This window comes from Botryllus schlosseri, chromosome 6, assembly GCF_051294905.1.
Source record: "Botryllus schlosseri isolate E-star chromosome 6, Bs_hap1, whole genome shotgun sequence".
Classification (NCBI taxonomy): Eukaryota; Metazoa; Chordata; class Ascidiacea; order Stolidobranchia; family Styelidae; genus Botryllus; species Botryllus schlosseri.
Window position 1 is genome coordinate 16,776,942 of NC_137241.1, and position 18,723 is coordinate 16,795,664.

Sequence of the window (18,723 nt, forward strand, 5' to 3'; positions counted from 1 at the left end):
TCTATTGCATAAAAGTTGCTGCAGACATGTGTTTAGAAGCGGAGGCTAGTCAGAAATCCCGGTGTGAAGGGTGGTAGTTGTCTGCTTGCAGGTTGGTTGTCTAGTCAGTGAGTACTCCAGTTCCATTGGGCAGTGATACCAGGTCATGGAATTCGTGCGGCTATGGTGGACTGTAAAACTGGACGGTCATGACCAGCAATAATCCTGCATCCCGACTAGTAATATTTTCGGTCTACGCCAAGATTGATATTGCAGCTTATATAAGGTATATTTCGTTTGAAGGTCAACCATATGGAAATATTTCGTTTTAATATCGTTGAAATACATACTGCAATCCTTGAAATCCCACACAGCCAAATAATTCTCGAGAAATAACCGTTAAAAGTCGAAATATAAGGTCGGCAAGCACGGATTTCCATTACCGCAGGTTAGCGCCGACGGACTTTTGTGCAACATTTTGCGCTCCAGTACTCTCATAACATTGCGCTTATTAGTCGGACGACTTGTCATAGTTGAGTGACTTTGGTTTGGGTTAGCTTCAAAGCTGTCTCGCCACTCGCCAGTCCGACTCTCTCGTTTGTTCTGTGAGTGTTTGCACTCTCTCTCTCGTCTTGGTGCGAGCCCATTCACACAAACCCATTCAGGCATTCACAAGCCAAAGGCCACAGCGCACCGCAACGCAAGGCCGTGAGTCGTGGGATATCTGTTGGGATTTCCATATACATTTGAAACGCATTGTCCACGCAATTTCGCTTACTTGGAAATCTGGCTGCGTAAGAATCCGATTTCGATTTGCGAAAAGCCGTAGTTATGGATATACAGCGACTGGAAAAATTTAATAATGTCGTGGAAAAGCTGACCAGAAGGAACCTACGCCGCGTCGTTGCTCTAGGAGGGTCAGTAGCTGTGCTAAGACTTCTTTATTGGTGAGTAGCCCATGTGACGCTTTCAGTTGTATCTTTGGTCCTGGTTATTATGTTAGAATCTGAAGTTTTGATAGGGTGGAGTTGTCGAGTGACAGAATTGGCATTTCTCAAATATAAATGGTAGTGTAGGCCTACTATTTACGTGTGAATTGTAGTTGTCACATGTCGGATAACGCCGTAACGTATTGATATTTCATTGGAACTGTACTTATTTTCATGTATGGAATCGTGAATTGCCGAATTGTGTCTTTATATTGACAGTATATCTGTCGTTGTCGTAAGGGAAATATTTCAGTCGATAAATGTATGCGTAACATCTAGCCCAGGGGTGGCCAACCTTTTTGCTATTCACAGCCACATTTCGAATAGTCATGTAATGTAGCCTACGGCCGCATTTTAGAGGATAGTTCGTAATGAACAAGCTGGACGCCAAATACCAGTTTTAAAATGTCGATTTTTGGTGAGCTCCAGACTCGTCTATTTATTCATATCGACTTACTATATGAACCGAAATCGCGAATGGTCATGTTATGAACAGACTGCCGAATTCGTCATGGCCGTGACAAGTGCAGAAATTTTTCAGATTCACGAATGAATTTCCTCATTAATATTATAGTAGTTTCACATATTCCTACTAAACATTTATCCTCTCTCAGCCCATGTGATCAGATTCTCCAGTAGAGTTGATGGAGGTTGTGTTTTTGCATATTTAGGGCAAGTTATAAATGATGATTATCTTCGGGTGGTCTAATTGTAATTAGTCACTTTGTTGCATGCTGTTAATTCTTGACCCTCCCATTAGGATTGTTGGTATAGTGGAAAGATATTGATGTCGCCCAAAAGCACCAGTAATAACTTTCTTTCGTAATGAAGACAATATTCCAAGCTGGTATTTCTATATGGGGCGCATCATTTTTCTCTGCTGTTCACATCTGTACTGCGGTCCTCAGATTGGAAAGGGCGCTACTACATTACAATTGAAAAGTGGAGTTGCGTTTCATCGCGCTCAGGTTCATTAACATCTCTTGAAAATTCGGGAGTTGATTCGTAATTTTAATTTTCATGTTGTCGGCAGCCAACACATAATTGAATTATGTGTCCACGTCCACACAAATTTCTTTCCACGGCGCAGGTTGGCCACCCCAGACCTAGCCAATCTTGGGTCTGTAACAACGAGCTTCTACTTTTTCATAAAATTTTTCATATTGACTTGGTTGGTGCAAAACAAAACTGCTTTCACTAGTTTGTTGTGCTTTTTACTATTGATATAAAATCTCTATGTAGCTTGGATTCAAATCATTGATTCATTTTCATCACAATTTTTCAGGTATGTAAAAAGACGGAAGAAGTTGACAAAACAGCAAGGCTATGACTCGATGGCTAACTTGCGTGCGTCTCAAATCGAAAACAAAAAGGTAAGAATTGGATGGCATGACATTTCATTGCCCAGACATGATTTTTACACAGTTTGTGGTAACGTACATGGAAGCATCAGTAGGCCTACAATGTAGTCTACATTGAAACAATAGTTTTATAGAAAAGCACAAAATATATTTGTAGCATAACAATGACCATACTGTTGTATTTTTAATGCTCTTGGTTTAACCATGACACATGTCAAATACCGGTAGGTAGAATTTCGCTGTTACTTGGGAGATATACATTTATTCAAAACGTTTTGAAAATATTTTGTATATTTTATATTGCAGAAATCCAAAGCCGTTGTGGTTGATAAAGAGTTTTTCACGCGCCTCGGAAAATTGCTGAAAATTCTTGTTCCAAATATTTGGAGCAAAGAGTTTTTGTGGCTCGCGCTACACTCCACCGCGTTGATTTTCAGAACGTTTTTATCAATTTATGTTGCTGATTTGGATGGACGAATGGTGAAAAGTGTCGGTAGGAAAAATTCAATGCTTTGTCAACTGCTGCAGATTTTTGAACCGATTTATTAATGTTTTGATCACTATGAACTGTTGCTATAGTTGCCTTGTCAACTTTGCTGAATATTTAGTCGATCACTTTGCATTTCTGCTTGCAAATGCGTGGATATATTCAAGTGTTCTAATCGCGACTCGTTGTAGCGTGTTAACTAGATATTGTCTGTACTGTTTGTTTCTAAGTTACGGCAGTGTAAATTTGAGGTGTGTGGTCAGTTGCCGGTGTATTCTGTCAATGTTGTCTTTACTGATAGTTTACTTATGGTGTTAAAGTTCTGGTGTCCTATGACAACAGAACAAAGGTCACCTTGCTTTCTCAATTATTTCTCGTAAGTGCAGTGATGCGAGTCATTTCATGATTAGGTATTGCAAAAGTAGATGCCATGTAATAGGTTACTATGATTCATTGACTCTTGGTATCGGAAATGGCCTAAGTGGGTGCTAATGAACAGCAACGTTTTGAGCAGTTCAATCTCCATATGGTCGATGCTGCAATGCATTCTGGTTATGTTTTTGAAGTTTCTGATTTCTGTAACCATGTCTTGAGCCTTTTCCATAATCACATTCCATTTTGGAACTCAACTTTGCGGTCCTAGTCGTGCTTTAACCACTGGCCTCCAGATACCAGTTCTCAGAATTTCTGCTGTTTTTTTTAGTCAGGGTTGCTTTCAAGTTTTGGTATATCTTGGATGTGAATTTCAGTATCATAGGTATTCCGAGAACTCCGTGAAAAAAGCCTTATCATTTTGTCTGTGGTTAGCTTGGATCTCTGAAGTCTGTTCGTTGCTTCATTTCAGTACAAAAAGATTTACAGGGTTTTTTATTTGAACTGGGAAAATGGCTTCTGATTGCGGTGCCTGCAACGTTTACCAACAGCGCTATTCGATACTGTGAAAATAAACAGGCGCTCGCTTTCCAAACTACGCTTGTTCAAAGAGCTTACAAGATGTACTTCCGAAATCAGACATATTACAGGTTGGTTTGTCTGTTACCGCAGCACCCATGTAAGGAAGCTGTATCCTTATCTCTCATTTTGACATCCGTTCCAAAATTGAAATAGATGAAAACGCGGGATGTTATTGACAATTGGTCTATTCTTTAATTATGCCGTGCTCCTTCATGTTTTCATACAGTCGTTGAACAAACTATGATTGGGCTCGTTCAACTTGAACACCAATCATTTATGCTGTGTGCACGATGTATCAGATTGGTTGCATTGATGTTTGTTGAATCTTCAGACTCCTGGCCAGCTTATTAATATGCTGTTACTCGCGGACGTCTGAACTTGAGTCATATTCTGCTCTAGAAATGCTTTTTAAAGCAGAGGGTTGACTGATACACTGCTCGCGCCCATTTTAGCTCGCCGCGCAAGCCATTACTAAAATATCGATGTTACCTGGGAATTTTTTTCTGTTTTAGAATCAGCAATATGGACAGCCGAATTTCCAATGCCGACCACAGCCTGACGGACGATATCCAGGATTTCACAACCTCGGTTGCTCACTTGTATTCTCACCTCACCAAACCAATTTTGGACATTATCCTCATCACCCACACTCTGAACTCCAGAGCCTCAGAGAAAGGAGCAAATAGCAGGTACTTGGATCGTTGGTATTTTTGAAAGTGGCAGTGAATCCGAGGATAGAGAACCATGATTTGGTTGGGTGCAATAATCTGCTGATCACTGAGAATTAATTATGGTTTAACGCGAATTGATGTTTTGTTAGTATCGATCGAATTAGTTGAGAAAAGCAGTCACTCCTGGCTTGTTTGAAAGAAAACATCTCTGTCGCAGTGTTGTGGACTCTAAAAGGAAGTAACCAAAACATGTCTATTTTTACAACGAGGTTATCTCGTCTTCTTGATTATATACACGCTCGGTTGCCCTGCTCTCGTCTAGCTTCGTGGCGTAGTTGGTCAGGCATTGAAATTCTGAATCCAACGATATATTGCTTATTGGTTTTGCATTCCATTAAGGTCGTTTTTTTAAGTTTTGAAAAGTGAAGCAAAATTGTTTGGATAAACCAGCCGGTCAAGAGATGATGTAGAGTGCAACTTGCATGTCATATTTCCAGTTTCCTAATGTGACAAGTTCTTTTTCACAAATATAATTATCGTCGTGCAAGGTATTCGGAGTGGAGAATATTTACCAGATTCAAAACCTACCCAATTGTATAATATAGTCATATTGAAATATACCCAAATATTTTCGGTTGATACCCGTCAGGGGGGTAATCGTCAGCAGCTAGTAGATAATTCAAAAGAACTACAAGAATTCTGTACTTCTCGTCAACGATTACCCCCGAGGAGTTTGATATTCAATTGATATTCAATAATAACTACGTAACGGTATTTAGACTACTGCAAAGCTTCTAGTTCAAACTTTCAAAGAGCTTGGCCTCTATTTAGTGCTACCTGACCTTGCACTATTTCTTTTGCAGTTGTCATGTAGGCCAGGTGATTGTGAGGCTTGACGGCAAGTCAAGTACAATTTAATGATGCCTCTTAGGTTCTAGCGAGTAAAGCCAAGCTTGGCAAAACTCAATCGTCTGTTCCCAAGGTTCACTATGCGTCTCTGACTTAAAGCTAACCTTTTTCACATCTAGTAGTTATTCTTTCTAGTATTTTCCGTTCACACAACATTGATAGAATTCCACTCGTCATGTTATTGAGATAAGATATTCGAACAAGACTCCTTAAATTACTTGATACTCATGCTTAGTGACAGATATTCGGTAGCGCAAAACAGCCAAAATCCATTGAAGGAAAGATGGAATACTATGTAAATATGTCTACAATTCAATGCTTATGTACAAATACTGCCACTTCAATTGAACATGAAACAGAGGTATTTTAATTACAAAGTAAAAAATTAATCACCCTTAAAATCACTCGAAAGAATTTTCGCGATCGATATCGATCGAAAGCGGTTTGGTAATGTGGAAATGATGAATAATTGACGCTCTGAGGTTTCAGGCTACCTGGTATCATTTCGTCCATCACCATCTACATCACCGTACGCGTCTTAAGAGCAGTGTCTCCGAAATTCGGCGCGCTCATAGCGGAGAAAGCCGCACGAAAAGGATATTTGCGATACATTCATTCGAGAATTATACAAAATGCCGAAGAGATCGCTTTCTATGGAGGAGAAAAGGTATTTAAAATATTTCCCGGTGTACATTGTAGGACAGCTATGTGCATTACTATACAACCTTTTTGTCAAAAAGCCCAGATATAAATGAAGCAGTGAAATTAGTTGCAAAGCCCACCATACCGTTCAGAAAATTCACTAAAATTTGATATCAGACTACACGTAACAATGGTCAATAGTTTGAGGATATATTGTTCAGGTTATTGGATAAATTTCGACAAAAATATTCATGTGCAAATACAGCATTCGCATGTTTTGGTGATTTCGGCCCTTCTCTACACCCAACTGAAGTTCAAATGTATCAGACCAAGCTAAATCAGAAACCCATACTGTGGGTCGCATACTGTCTGTAATATCACCTATTTGCGCTCGCATATCTTTCCCCTTCTGTGGGAAAGCCACGTGAATGCACTAGGTAGCATATGGTCCTTAAATTTCGTTGTAAACGTCATTTCGCGAAAATGTTATTGATTCTATTGTAATCACTTCTCTCCCAGGCAGAGCTGTCCTTGCTACAGCGATGCTACCATTCGCTGGAGCATCACACTCATAATATCTACCTCCACCGTCTGTGGTACATCATGGTTGAGCAGTTCTTCATGAAGTACATGTGGGGCGCATCGGGCATGCTGATGACTGCAATCCCGATTCTTACGGCGACAGGATATTCGAAAAACGGTAGGCTCGTGTATAACGCCTGTTTGAAGAATCGTGTTATATTCATGTGTTAATAGCCTATATATCATATTAATATATAGAAGCAGAACAAATTCTGGATGCTAGTTGGCACGAATCCCAATATTTCTACGACTTGGGATTATTTTCTTGAAAGTTTGTTTTGACTGAGATTACAGGCGTACTTTGTGTAATTTCGTGGACAGGCCTCTACCAGTAGTTTGTTGTCTTGTAGGTACCTTTAATGTCGACTGTTATTCGAACAGCTCCTAAAACGTATGAGTGAAAAAAAATAGATGCGTGTCAGAGAGGTAAAAAACGGAGGGTGGTCTGCAAGCAGGCTCTTGAGTGGCTGGTGTGGTAGGCTGATTTTTGAAATGGGTTATATAGTCATCCGGTCATGATGTGCACAATCATTTGTGAACCGCATGTTTCCCTTCAGCCAAAAAGGTTGGTCGCCTCTGTAGTATAACTTGACTTAGTGGTATTTGTGATAATTAAAAGTGTACCCGTGTCATTACCCTTTGGTTTAGATCGGAGATCTCTCTCTTCTCTCTGTCACCGGGCGCTCAAAATATCTTGTTTAAGAGAACATCATTTCGAGTTACTTATAATTGATAGCAGGAGTTAATTGGAATTAGTCATGTGCATGCGCACGAGACCATTCATTACCTAATGGCTATTATAGATAGTGAAGTACCCTCCGTCGCAAAATCTAGCCGTGTCTCGTAACAGCCAGCGCGGAAGAAATCACAGAGTGGGAGAACAAGTCCGGCGACGAAATGGTCGGATTGAGGACCGAAGCTTTTACTGCGACGCGCAACATGCTGCTCAACGGTGCTGACGCCATCGAGAGAATCATAAGCTCCTACAAAGAAGTGAGACTGCCCGTGTTTCTGTCAAGTTCGTTGTAATTATTGTATAGACCGTCCGCGATTGAGTAAGGAAACGCCTTGTAATGTTCTCGTTACCAGGAATTTAACGCAAGGATGACGATTCGGCTTTTATTGCACGTTCTCTCGCTATTGTTTCACATCCTTCCGGCTTCGATGAATTATAGTTCTTGCAATGCGCAACGCGATACAATTCTCTGTCCTAGACGAATTTGAATAGAGTGTCAATTTCATAATTCGAGTATCGTAGCAAGAGGCTATGTTTTCGAGAGCCAAAATTATACTCGCTTTTCCTCTAAGAGATATCAACGATAAATTGTCGTTGTGATACTTTTTCCCACCGCAGTCGCAACGTGTTGAAGTAGTGATTGACCTGCGGTATTGTATTGTCTTGCAGAGCCAAGACATTGTTGTGTACACAAGGAGAGAATTATTTTTTATTACTCCAACTGGCAATGTTTACTTCACGGTCACAAAAAGCGTACACGGTTGCCCGCCTCAAGCCCGTCCTATTTTTATGACTTCGGAATGAGCGAATACTCGACTGCGAATCGAATCAGTTAGGAAGTGCATGCTTGATTTTGCTGGACCCCAACCCTTAAAATCTCGATTTATGATTGCTGCGGATTTAAGCCCGGCGTGTTTGTGTTCTCAGATCACGGAACTCGCCGGGCATACGTCGCGGGTCTGGAACATGTTTGAAGTGTTTGACGAAGTCAGCAAGGGAAATTACGTGAAGTCCGTCGTCGATTCCGATAAACGTACCGCTGACCCTCTCGATATCAAAGGTTAGTGCCTTTTTTATCCTAACTTATTCCCAGTCGAGTATTGAGCTTTAAGATGAGTATTGAAATGTATACTTTTAACGACCGCAAGGGAATTGAACCCAAATTACGCGTCATTTAGAATGAATTATTTTACTAACTGACAGAAATACTGTTTTGACGAACATGATGAACTTTGTGGAGAAAGTATCGAGACTATTTGTCGTTGATAAATCAAATCTTTGTGAGAAGGACTTATGTTTTACTTTCTCGAAAACATCGACTATGACTACTCAGCTCGTATCTGTAGAGTCACAGTCGCATGGACTTGGGCATCAAGATTCAAGAAGCGCAGCCCAAGGCACATTTGTTCAATTCCCAGGAGTGATTTTTATTGCAAATTTTTTTACGTTTATTGCTTTCATACAGGCGACGTCATCGAAACGGAAAGAGATATCATCGTAGAAGACGTTCCAATTATTACTCCGAACGGGGACGTTGTCGTTAACAAGCTTAACCTCCAGGTACGCCCGTGCTTTTGCATTCTGAGCCTGGGCTCTGATGCGGAATGACTGCATCGTTGTTCAGGTCAAAGAGGGAATGCATCTGCTGATCACCGGCCCAAACGGTTGCGGAAAGAGTTCCTTATTTAGGATCTTGAGCGGACTGTGGCCTGTTTATGGGGGAAGGTTATCGACGCCCCCGCCTTCCAGCATGTTCTACATACCACAGAGGTTCGTAGCGCTTGCTCGGGATGAAGTTTAGACCTGAGTGGGCTGTCACTGAAATTTTGATGCTTCGGTCTCGTGAAACGCAGCGATTTTAAGTCTCGATTTTGGACGAATGTCCTTTTTTTGGAAATATCACTCAAATGTTGACTTTTAAGCCCAGATCTGCTAATTATTGTATGAATTGAAAAGGCAACGGACCCCTCATTCACAGCATGTTGAATTAGGGAATGCAAAGACTTGCCTGTTAATTGATATACCGGCAGTTATACATGCGAGATCAAATTCTCCAATCGTATCGGGGTTGACTTATAGCTGTAGTTTGCCTCCCGAATTTATTATGTTCCACATAGCACCCATCACACATCGGTTTTGGGGTCCAACAGGAAATGTTTCCTCGAACTTCATTTTTCTGCAAAAATTATATTTTCCCAACCTGATTCCAATTGACATTCTACCGCCTCCGCTTTCAGACCTTACATGTCGATCGGCACGCTAAGGAGTCAAGTGATATACCCGGACACCGTAGACGACATGAGGCACAAGGGCATCACCGACGAAGATCTGAAAGGCATACTGGAGACCGTGAATCTCTATTACATTGTCCAAAGAGAGGGAGGCGAGTATTGTCTTTCCACCTGTCGTGAAAAGATCTCTAACAATCGTTTACGGACGCAGGTTGGAATTCGGAGGCGGACTGGAAGGACGTTTTATCTGGGGGTGAAAAACAACGAATGGGGATGGCGCGTCTGTTCTATCACAAGTAACATAAGTTTGTTGTCATTAGAATTGTGCCAAACTATGCCCGACAGCTGTTGTACTAAGTGAAGTAATGAAGTACTTGCACTTTTTGGAGTACTTGATTAGGTTAATTGCCGACTTGCACTATTTACTCGAGTTGGTATGTTTTCAGACTACTTGGACTTCTGTTTGGCAGATTTTTACGAAAAGCTGCTGGAGTTTTTTAGTTCTTTGTAATTTGTGAAGTACAACATAGTTTTGGAGAGGTTTGCATCATTTTTTTAGTGAGATTGTCATACCAACTGGTCGGAATAATAGCCCCCTTGTCATGGTAACCGAATATGTTTTCGTAAATTGCATCTATTTGCAGTGACATTACTGATTTTTGTCTTTCGCCTCCACAGCTGATTGTCTTATTTCAGGCCGGTGTATGCATTGCTGGACGAGTGTACCTCGGCCGTGAGCATTGACGTGGAAGGAAAGATTTTCCAGGCTGCTAAAGATGCCGGAATCGTGCTGCTGTCTATATCTCACAGACCTTCCTTGTGGTGAGTGCAGCGATTCCTGTGTGGTCCTTATGATTTGGCATTACTGTCCAGTGTGGTTTGTTTTTGTTGTTGTTAAAGAAACGATGTCGTTTTTGCCTGATTTCATGAAGGGTTGTTGACTGTTTCAGGAAATATCACACCCACATCTTGCAATTCGATGGAGAAGGAGGTTGGAGCTTCAGCGAACTTGACACTGACGCCCGACTGTCTCTCAACGAAGAAAAACAGGTAATTCGTCATTGTAGACTTTGCTCGGAATAGATATTAAGAGTTGTGTTTCACGCTGATTGGCAGAACTACATTGCCACTGGAGCTCTGCCTATATCTGTCTCTAGAATTATCGGCATCAGCATCTCCAGTCGATATTTATTGGCGTGTCCAACGTCATCACTTCTACAACTATTCCGAGCGACTCTTCAATACTGTTGGATAGATCTAGGAGCGCCGTTGGAAATGCTGAACAGTTGTGTTTCCTGAACCACAACTGCGCCTGTTATCAGCTGTAGTTTTATTGAAAAGGAATGAAAGTGTATAGGTCATCAGGGATATCTTATTAAAAGTACTGCCACTATTAGTGCTAGTTGAAAATTGTCACCTTTTGATGCAGGCTTTATCTGGCTTGTGCCCAGGACAAGGTCATTAATGCTGCTCACAGTGGAAGTAACGCTGTGAATGTCAGTTGAAGCACGGCTGGAAGTAGCAATTTCCGGTATATCTATCATAGAAAAGCTTTTAAAAACCACAGAATTGAAATGTACTTCACAAATGAGGATTGAACTGAGGCATCGTACACTTGTGTTGGTCAATCAAACACACTGGATTGAAATAAAAATATATAATCATCTACAACTGCTGGTCATGCCCAACTTCTGTGGATCCATTGACCCCAGTACTGGCAGATGACCTTCATTCCAACGTTCACACACATTTACAGAAACTCGAAACTCAGCTAGCCGGCATACCGAAAATGCAGAGTCGTCTCGACGAGCTGTGCGCCATTCTGGGCGAGGACTCGGTGCTCAAATCGAAACCGGCCTTCTCCGAAGAGTAGCTGAACGTTTCCAGACCGGCACCGTGCCATAAATTTTTATTAATTGGTGAAAAATCGCGTTCAGTCATCCTGTGCGATGTAATCTCGGGGCAACACCCGTTGTCCTTACTGTGCTTGATTATCTCCAAATCGCGAGCACGCTTGCCGTGTCCTGACCGAATTGGGGAGGAGTCCGATTTTTTTTCTGTGTCTTGAAGCGTAAACAGGGTGCGTGGATGTGGATGACCTCTGTTCAATTCTGTCGTGTTTGTAAGTGATATCTTCTCCGTGCGAAGATGTTTTGAAATCGTTTGCAAGGCATATTTATTTGCGTTTCGACATTCGTAATTTATATCAATTTTATTGATTCCTATTTTTTGAAGTTCTATGCGGCGCTGTCTAATCCAGGCCTACCCTCACCGATGATATCTGTGCAATTGTTCTAAATAAACAGCATTTTCGTTATTTCCGATCGGTGTCTGCTCTGATTTATATCACTTCATTACGAAGCAGGGTTTTCTTAGTCCAGGGGTTCTTGAAAGTATGGGTCGCGACCCAAGCATGCGTAAGCGTATAAATTTGGGTCGCGATCTTTAATATACAAGTAATATTTGCAGAATTTCTTGCGATCTCCTTTTGATAGTTTGTTCGTGCCAGCGGTAATTCACTGCCTTAGGTACTGTCATCACTAGTAAGTGAGACTGGCAGAAAACTGTATACGACAATATGGCTTCATCTGGGGAATGAATGTGCCGACCTTTCTGTTGCACAAATTGGTTTGATATTGTGATATGATTTGTCTGACGTTGATGTCTCTGGGAAGCTCTAACTTTCGCGGGCAATACTCGGAAAGGGTAGAGGGGGACAGACCGGGGCCATACCTGCGGTGCCCCATTTTTGTTTTAATACGCATAATTTACAGAATTGTTCTAACTATTCGCAATTGCGAAAGAATGGTATATTTCTGGTATCGCTTGGCACAGTCAACACCGCCGAATACCTTTTGGATGCGTTAGTCCAGGGGTTCTCAACCCGCGGCCCGCAGACGTTTATCTTGCGGCCCGCGACATCTTTCATTATCAACGCATTTACTACTAGCACCGTATTGTTGCATATTAATTTAGATACTTGGCTCTCTTATCGTACCGTCTCTGTGTCGTTGGAATACTCATTATTTGATGTGTTCTGGTTTCTCGATATCTGCTCGAGTTAAGATTGTTTTTTTAATCGGCCTTCCTCTGAACTCTGGTTTAAGAGAATTTCGCTGCGTAGTACATTTTTAGAGAGTGTTTCAGTCACTGCGAATGGTTTGAACAGGAACAAGAAAAAGTAACGAGAAATTAAACGGCGAAAACTGTGTTTGTAACACTGCGCGTGGAACAATGAATTTGCTTTCTCAGATATAACTGGAAAACCGATTTGTCATATTTGTCGAAGAACAATTGTCGCAACGAAGCGAAGAAGCATAAAATGATACAACGAAAATTTCTTCTGGAGTTATACAGATAACCTGATCTTGAAAATCGTTGCTAGCTAGGAGTCAAGCCCGAAAATCTATATTTCAAGGCATTGTTAAAATTGCCAACGACGTTACAGGCACATTGGAATAGCGCTAAACCCAAGGTATTTGCTTGAGAAGGTGTAATTTCAATCAAAATTTAAAATACTGTGCGAATTTTCGCTGTTTCTTGCACTTAGCAGCAGGGACACCATTACATGACAGATTTCGAAGCTACAGTTGTCTGATGCAACCGCGACCAGAAGAGTAGCAGTAATGTCAGTCAATCTCCTATTGCACGTTGCCGCATAGACCACATTAGCCTAGCATTGGACCACTACACAAACTTCACAGATGCTGCATAGCAAATTATCTGGGTGCATTTTATCAGAGTGGACATATTTGCAGAGGAAATGCTGGCAAGGCAAACGTGGGGAGGGGACCAGCTAAAAGCATCAACATTACAAAGCTGACTTCTGTAACTATTGCTGACCGCGAAACACCAGACTTTTTCTCTTATCAGGGAGAGCTCAAAGGGATAATGGCCTCTGTAACGAAAATGTTACCGTAATGCGCCGCTGGGAGATACATTATTCTAAAAATAAAACAGCAACTGCAAACTTACGAACGCTGTCCATCATTACTTTAGAATGCATTTATTATTAATATTAATTGTGAAAATGGGACATTGTGGCGCTTATCACCTTATTTGCGCCACGGCAAAAAATTTCGTATTACATGTCGCAAATCGTTTACCTAAAAAGAAAATTGCTTAAATCAACACATTGCTGGCCAGGACGAACTCAACGAGAGGCGATCGAAGTTCCGGCAGGTTATCTGTGGTGAACTCAACTTTCAAGTTCAAGCAGAAATCAATCAAATATGCTAGGTGCCAATCATATTTTGGGCATGCGAGGAGGAAGTGATCCACATTCTCGGGTACGACTTTAGAATGCATAAAAGGGTACTAAACGTCCGTCGCCCGTATAGGACTGGTAAATAGGCTATACAGTAGCCCAGATTTAATAGTAGCCCGCAAATACATAGTAAAATGTTATGCGGCCCGCGGCGTCTTTTGCTGGTCAAATGCGGCCCGTTATACGCGGGAAGTTGAGAACCCCTGCGGTAGTCTATGACTTCACGAGGTGCCACACGGGTGCGGGACTACCAGACCCGTGCATTTCGGGCCTGAACCTTTCCGCGCCGGGGCACGCGGATATACATGAAGTTTTGGCCAACATAGCCAACAGGTGTGCTAAGCGCGGTGCCAAAAGGTAGCCTAGGGTGCGATAAAACCTTGGGCAAAAATGACCGTCACTGGTTGGTTCAAACCTGGTCGTGGAAATGGTCGCACCGATATAGTCACATCCCCGCATTTCACCTGCGAACCGCAGAGGAAAATAATGCACCTCAATTTGAAATCACGTAACCTACGTCACGCATGTTTCATAGAACTGCGTTGCGTAACCTAATTCTGGTAGTCTGCACCTTCTCTAAATCTTATACACGCCCGTAAAACTAGCATCCTAACAATAAAAATGAATTCATTTCGATAGGTCGCGAGATGCCCATAAAACCCAGATTTGGGTCGCTGTCCAGTGTCCAGTCTCTCCTACCAGCGTCAGTCGCGGATGGGTGACCGCGACTTCGGCTTGTTCCGAGGACCGCAATGTTTCTTCTATGATGCTCTGATGAGGAGATGTAACTAACAAAGCCTACCTTAGGGTTACCACACGTCCTCTTGTGAGGATTTGTCCTATTTTTTTAATAAATTGAAAGTGTCATCGGAGAACGCCTAAATGTTCTCTTTTTCGTGAATTTGTCCTTTTTTTACGATAAAAAGGACTAAAATGCGACCAGAAACGCGAGCCCGACGCAGTGAACGTCATAGTTTCGTAAAATATCGGTTAAAGTGTCCTCTTTTTAGGGACTCAAAATATGGCAACCCTAGCCTACCTGGGCACAAAATATTTCTGTAGGCTCAGGCTGCGGTTCAGAATACTTACTACGCGCTAATTAGCAGTGTTGGGATCAAGTCACTACCTTCGAGTCACGAGTCATCTCGAGTCATTGTACATTTTGACTCGAGTCAAGTCAAGTCAATCGATTTTCGAAGGTGACTCGAGTCAAGTCAAGTCACTCGTTTTTTGGAGGTGACTCGAGTCAAGTCAAGTCACGAGTCAAGTCACAATTCAAGTCAAATTGAATTTTCGAAGTATGAGTGATGATTCAAAGTCATTACATTTTGCTAGCTGTGTGAATGACAGATTGGTTGGTGATATCGCTTGAATCAAATAACGAGTATCAAGTTAAATATACGTGCAAAAAGGCGGTGTATCACTCACGAACTCTTAGAGCTGCTAAAATGGAGGATCTAATACGAAGCGCCGAGAAGTTGAAACAAATTGATATGGTACAATACGCTACCCATCAACACATCCGTGAGATTATAAACGCATAAACTATATTCGTTCGATTTAAATCATACTAGGGGGTTGGCTAAGCTGGGCACTTCGCGATGTAAGCACTGAGCCATCTAACAAACAGAGATACGTAGTTATTAGATTATTCTACAGCTAGTACATAAACGTAAGCTGTGATCATTTCGTTTTCAATATATTTGTGATGTAACAATCGAGGAACAGTGAAAAGTACAATCTGTGAATGACTGCTTGCTCTCACAAGTCACACCGGCGTATCGCGAACAATCCGAACATCAAAGAGATGCAGCGATTTAATTGACACCGTTAACTAGATGATTTGAAATTGACTCGTAAATTTTGCTCCGAGTCACGAGTCAATCCTCATTTCTGAAGCGCCGAGTCAAGTCAAGTCAAGTCATTTTTGCAAAGTGACTCGAGTCAAGTCAAGTCATGCGAAAAAGTTGACTCGAGTCTGACTCGAGTCAAGTCATGACTCGAGTCATCCCAACACTGCTAATTAGTTACTAAAATACTGCGGACAAGATACAGACAGGCATGCTTTATGCACATTAGGTCCATCTTTCCACACATCTAAAAGGCGACTTAGCATTCGCATTTTCTATCATTTTGACTAGGGAAGAAATTCCACCTCACACACTAATCACATAGGCTATATATGCAAATCGCTGGCAGCAATTACATCTGTCAATTTTAAATCATATGCAATACACGATATTTTGATATTTTTACCTTTTACGGGTAGCTCTGACATCAAAAAGTTACTTCAAGTCTGACAACGACCGACTGGCAAATCACGTTACCGGGGTCCGGGGACATAGCATAGTTGTGAGCTTCGACGCCACTTACGCAAGACTTGAACAACTAGATAATTAGTCTCATTTCACTAAATTAGAGCGACGTGCCAGTAATCTAAATTTAACCTAATATGTGAAATGTTCTCATGCTCTATTTCTAATTCTAATCGAATTTGTGAAATGTCTCTGTGCTTTAATTTTAGTTTTAATCTAATTTATTGTTTTCCTGAAAATGCCTCTTTGTCCGAGGCATTTTGCAGCGACTGAACAAGAATGTCACTCTCGCGCAGGCAAAGCCAGTGGCAAACCGCCGTCGCTTTACTTACACCGTGCAGTCATGGTAGTTATTGTGACGGATAATAGTAACCTGCTAGCGTAGTAGCTTGTAGTCTGCGAATTACATTCTAGTTTTCGAAACTTTACGTTAGTACAACGCCGTGTCGAGTAACAAAAGGCGATGCTCATGGTTACCACAAAAGAAGTAATATTTTATTAAAGTAGTACAAATACAACAAGAAATATCATGATCATAAACGCCATCTTATTTTGAAATATGAGCTGCGCAATGCGCATGATACCCGACAATAGGGATGGTGTGAACCTCTGAAAGGTTCAAGTTCGTGTGAACGCGAACCTTTTTTTAAGGTTCTGTGTGAACGCGAACGTGAACCTCGTGACGTCATATTGCTAATTCCAACCCTACATTTAGTGAAGTGATAGCCTATATTAATATACACGATACCTAGCGACGATTCGGGCCACATAATGCCACTATGCTGAAGTACATATTGACGTTTTAAACATCGTCAAATGTACCAACTGGGGCAATCGAATGATGAAATATTCCCATAAAATCGATATATTCCGTCGCTTTGTCAACGATTTCGACGAGGCCTTGCAAGGTAATATATAAGCTTACGCCCAAATGGTCTCGGCCAGACCGGACTATTCGGCGTCTGAGCATTGCTTCATTGATGTTGAGTAGAATGTAAAACCGGTATCTTTTACTTGCTACCAACATTACCTCATTAACAAGCTATACAGCAGTAGCCAATACCGCGATCGCACGGATTTAGTTTTTATGATACAATAAACATATGAAATCAAGACAGACCCTGTACGCCTGCTAGATTTTTTACATCAAACAACGATATCACCTTCATTGATTGGTTAAATAATAGGGTTGCCATACGTCCGGAATTTCACTGAAAAATCTGCGTCCGGGAGGAATTTCTAAAATATGCATAAATGTCCGGAATTTTGAAGGCTTGAAGCAGGCTCAAAAGTTTTTCGTAAATCAACATAAACAATACTATTTTCAAGCATATTTATGCTATTCAAAATTGTTCTTCACGCCGCGCGCGAGTTAATGCATCGTATAATGATATTAGTATGGGCACCAGGCACCACCCTCTCCAAAAATTGCAATCAGAAGTAATATAAATAACCATCATTTACTGAAATAAGTCTTGATTGTAATCGCCATTATAAGCTAACGGTATATTCCTAGAGTTGGTTAAGGCCGATTGGATGCTTCAATCACAGACAGTGGTTCCAAATCTTGGGGTCGTTCGCCTTTATCTGGCGATCGCGATGATCTTGAGCTTTGCCACGGAACATTTTCGAGTGGGAAATGAGGTCGCGACCATAAAAGGTTGGAAATCACCGGATGTGCAACCTGCTGGTGCATTTATAGTAGTCTAATATATGGAAGAATCAATATTATTGACAGAATTCATACATAAAATTTAACAGCCAAATGCATATAGTATGTGCCCAACAAGGTACATCGACTATCCTATGGTGGGCTCAAGATCAGTGCTTTTTTGGGCGGAAGGAGGGGGTAGGGGGGTAGGGGGGGAAATGTTGGTTCGGATATGATTAAAACACATATACCGATAGCCCACCGACCTAACAGTATAGCAAGACTGCCAATCACAATCCTGACAGGCCAAACACGGCCCGTCAGATGATTTCATCCGGCCCGTGGAGAAATCTATTGCAGACCCTAGCAAGTAGCAATCACCAGAACTCACATTACAGATGGCCTAATCCATGCCCTATGTTTCACTCCATTCCTGTATGCAGTGGTTCTCAACCTTTTTGGCTTCGCGGACCCCTTTCGACCGTCACGGACCCTCGCGGACCCCCTCAAGTTTTAGTTCAAATTTAGCTCAATTATGGTGCAACCGTCATCTGTCTTGTGCAAATATGAACTGTAGGCTGGTGATAACAGCAACAAAATGACTTTACTGGAAAATAACATCATACAATTTATGTAGAAATTAGGGGGACTTTAATTATTATTTCAAAGCTAATTTTGAAACTGTATTTCTTGAAGTACGTGGTCGTGTCTTGAAAATCCGCGTCTTCGATTTGACATGAACGATGAGTGCCGAAAATCCATTTCCACAGAGATAGATGGAGGCTAATGCAATATTAACGCGCAACGCTTCTGACGGTACTTTTGGTGTGATCACAACATTTATGGCACCAAAATGAAGAAACATATTTTTAAGGAACATATCACGTCCAGCCTAGTCATTTTATCTAGCATCTCATCTTGAAGTTATTCTAGAATAGTGGTTATGTAT

At 41.5% G+C, this 18,723-nt stretch overlaps 1 protein-coding gene across 1 annotated transcript; it reads left to right on the forward strand.

Annotated features, from left to right (window-relative positions):
* Positions 1–555: 555 nt before the first annotated feature.
* LOC145441232 (ATP-binding cassette sub-family D member 2-like) lies at positions 556–11,863 on the forward strand. Its single transcript, XM_080319054.1, has 16 exons — positions 556–926; positions 2,254–2,341; positions 2,636–2,822; positions 3,661–3,838; positions 4,283–4,459; positions 5,840–6,017; positions 6,512–6,692; positions 7,425–7,567; positions 8,238–8,370; positions 8,776–8,870; positions 8,935–9,080; positions 9,548–9,693; positions 9,753–9,837; positions 10,238–10,363; positions 10,492–10,591; positions 11,298–11,863. Exons 1-16 carry the CDS (start codon positions 811–813, stop codon positions 11,412–11,414), a joined length of 2,196 nt encoding a protein of 731 aa, XP_080175180.1. The 5' UTR covers positions 556–810; the 3' UTR covers positions 11,415–11,863.
* Positions 11,864–18,723: the final 6,860 nt, after the last annotated feature.

Coding starts and splice junctions, on each gene's coding strand:
- LOC145441232 (XM_080319054.1), top strand. CDS start 811: ATGGATATACAGCGACTGGAAAAATTTAATAATGTCGTGGAAAAGCTG. Junction 2,823..3,660: donor ACGAATGGTGAAAAGTGTCG/GTAGGAAAAATT, acceptor GCTTCATTTCAG/TACAAAAAGATTTACAGGGT. Junction 3,839..4,282: donor CGAAATCAGACATATTACAG/GTTGGTTTGTCT, acceptor TTTCTGTTTTAG/AATCAGCAATATGGACAGCC.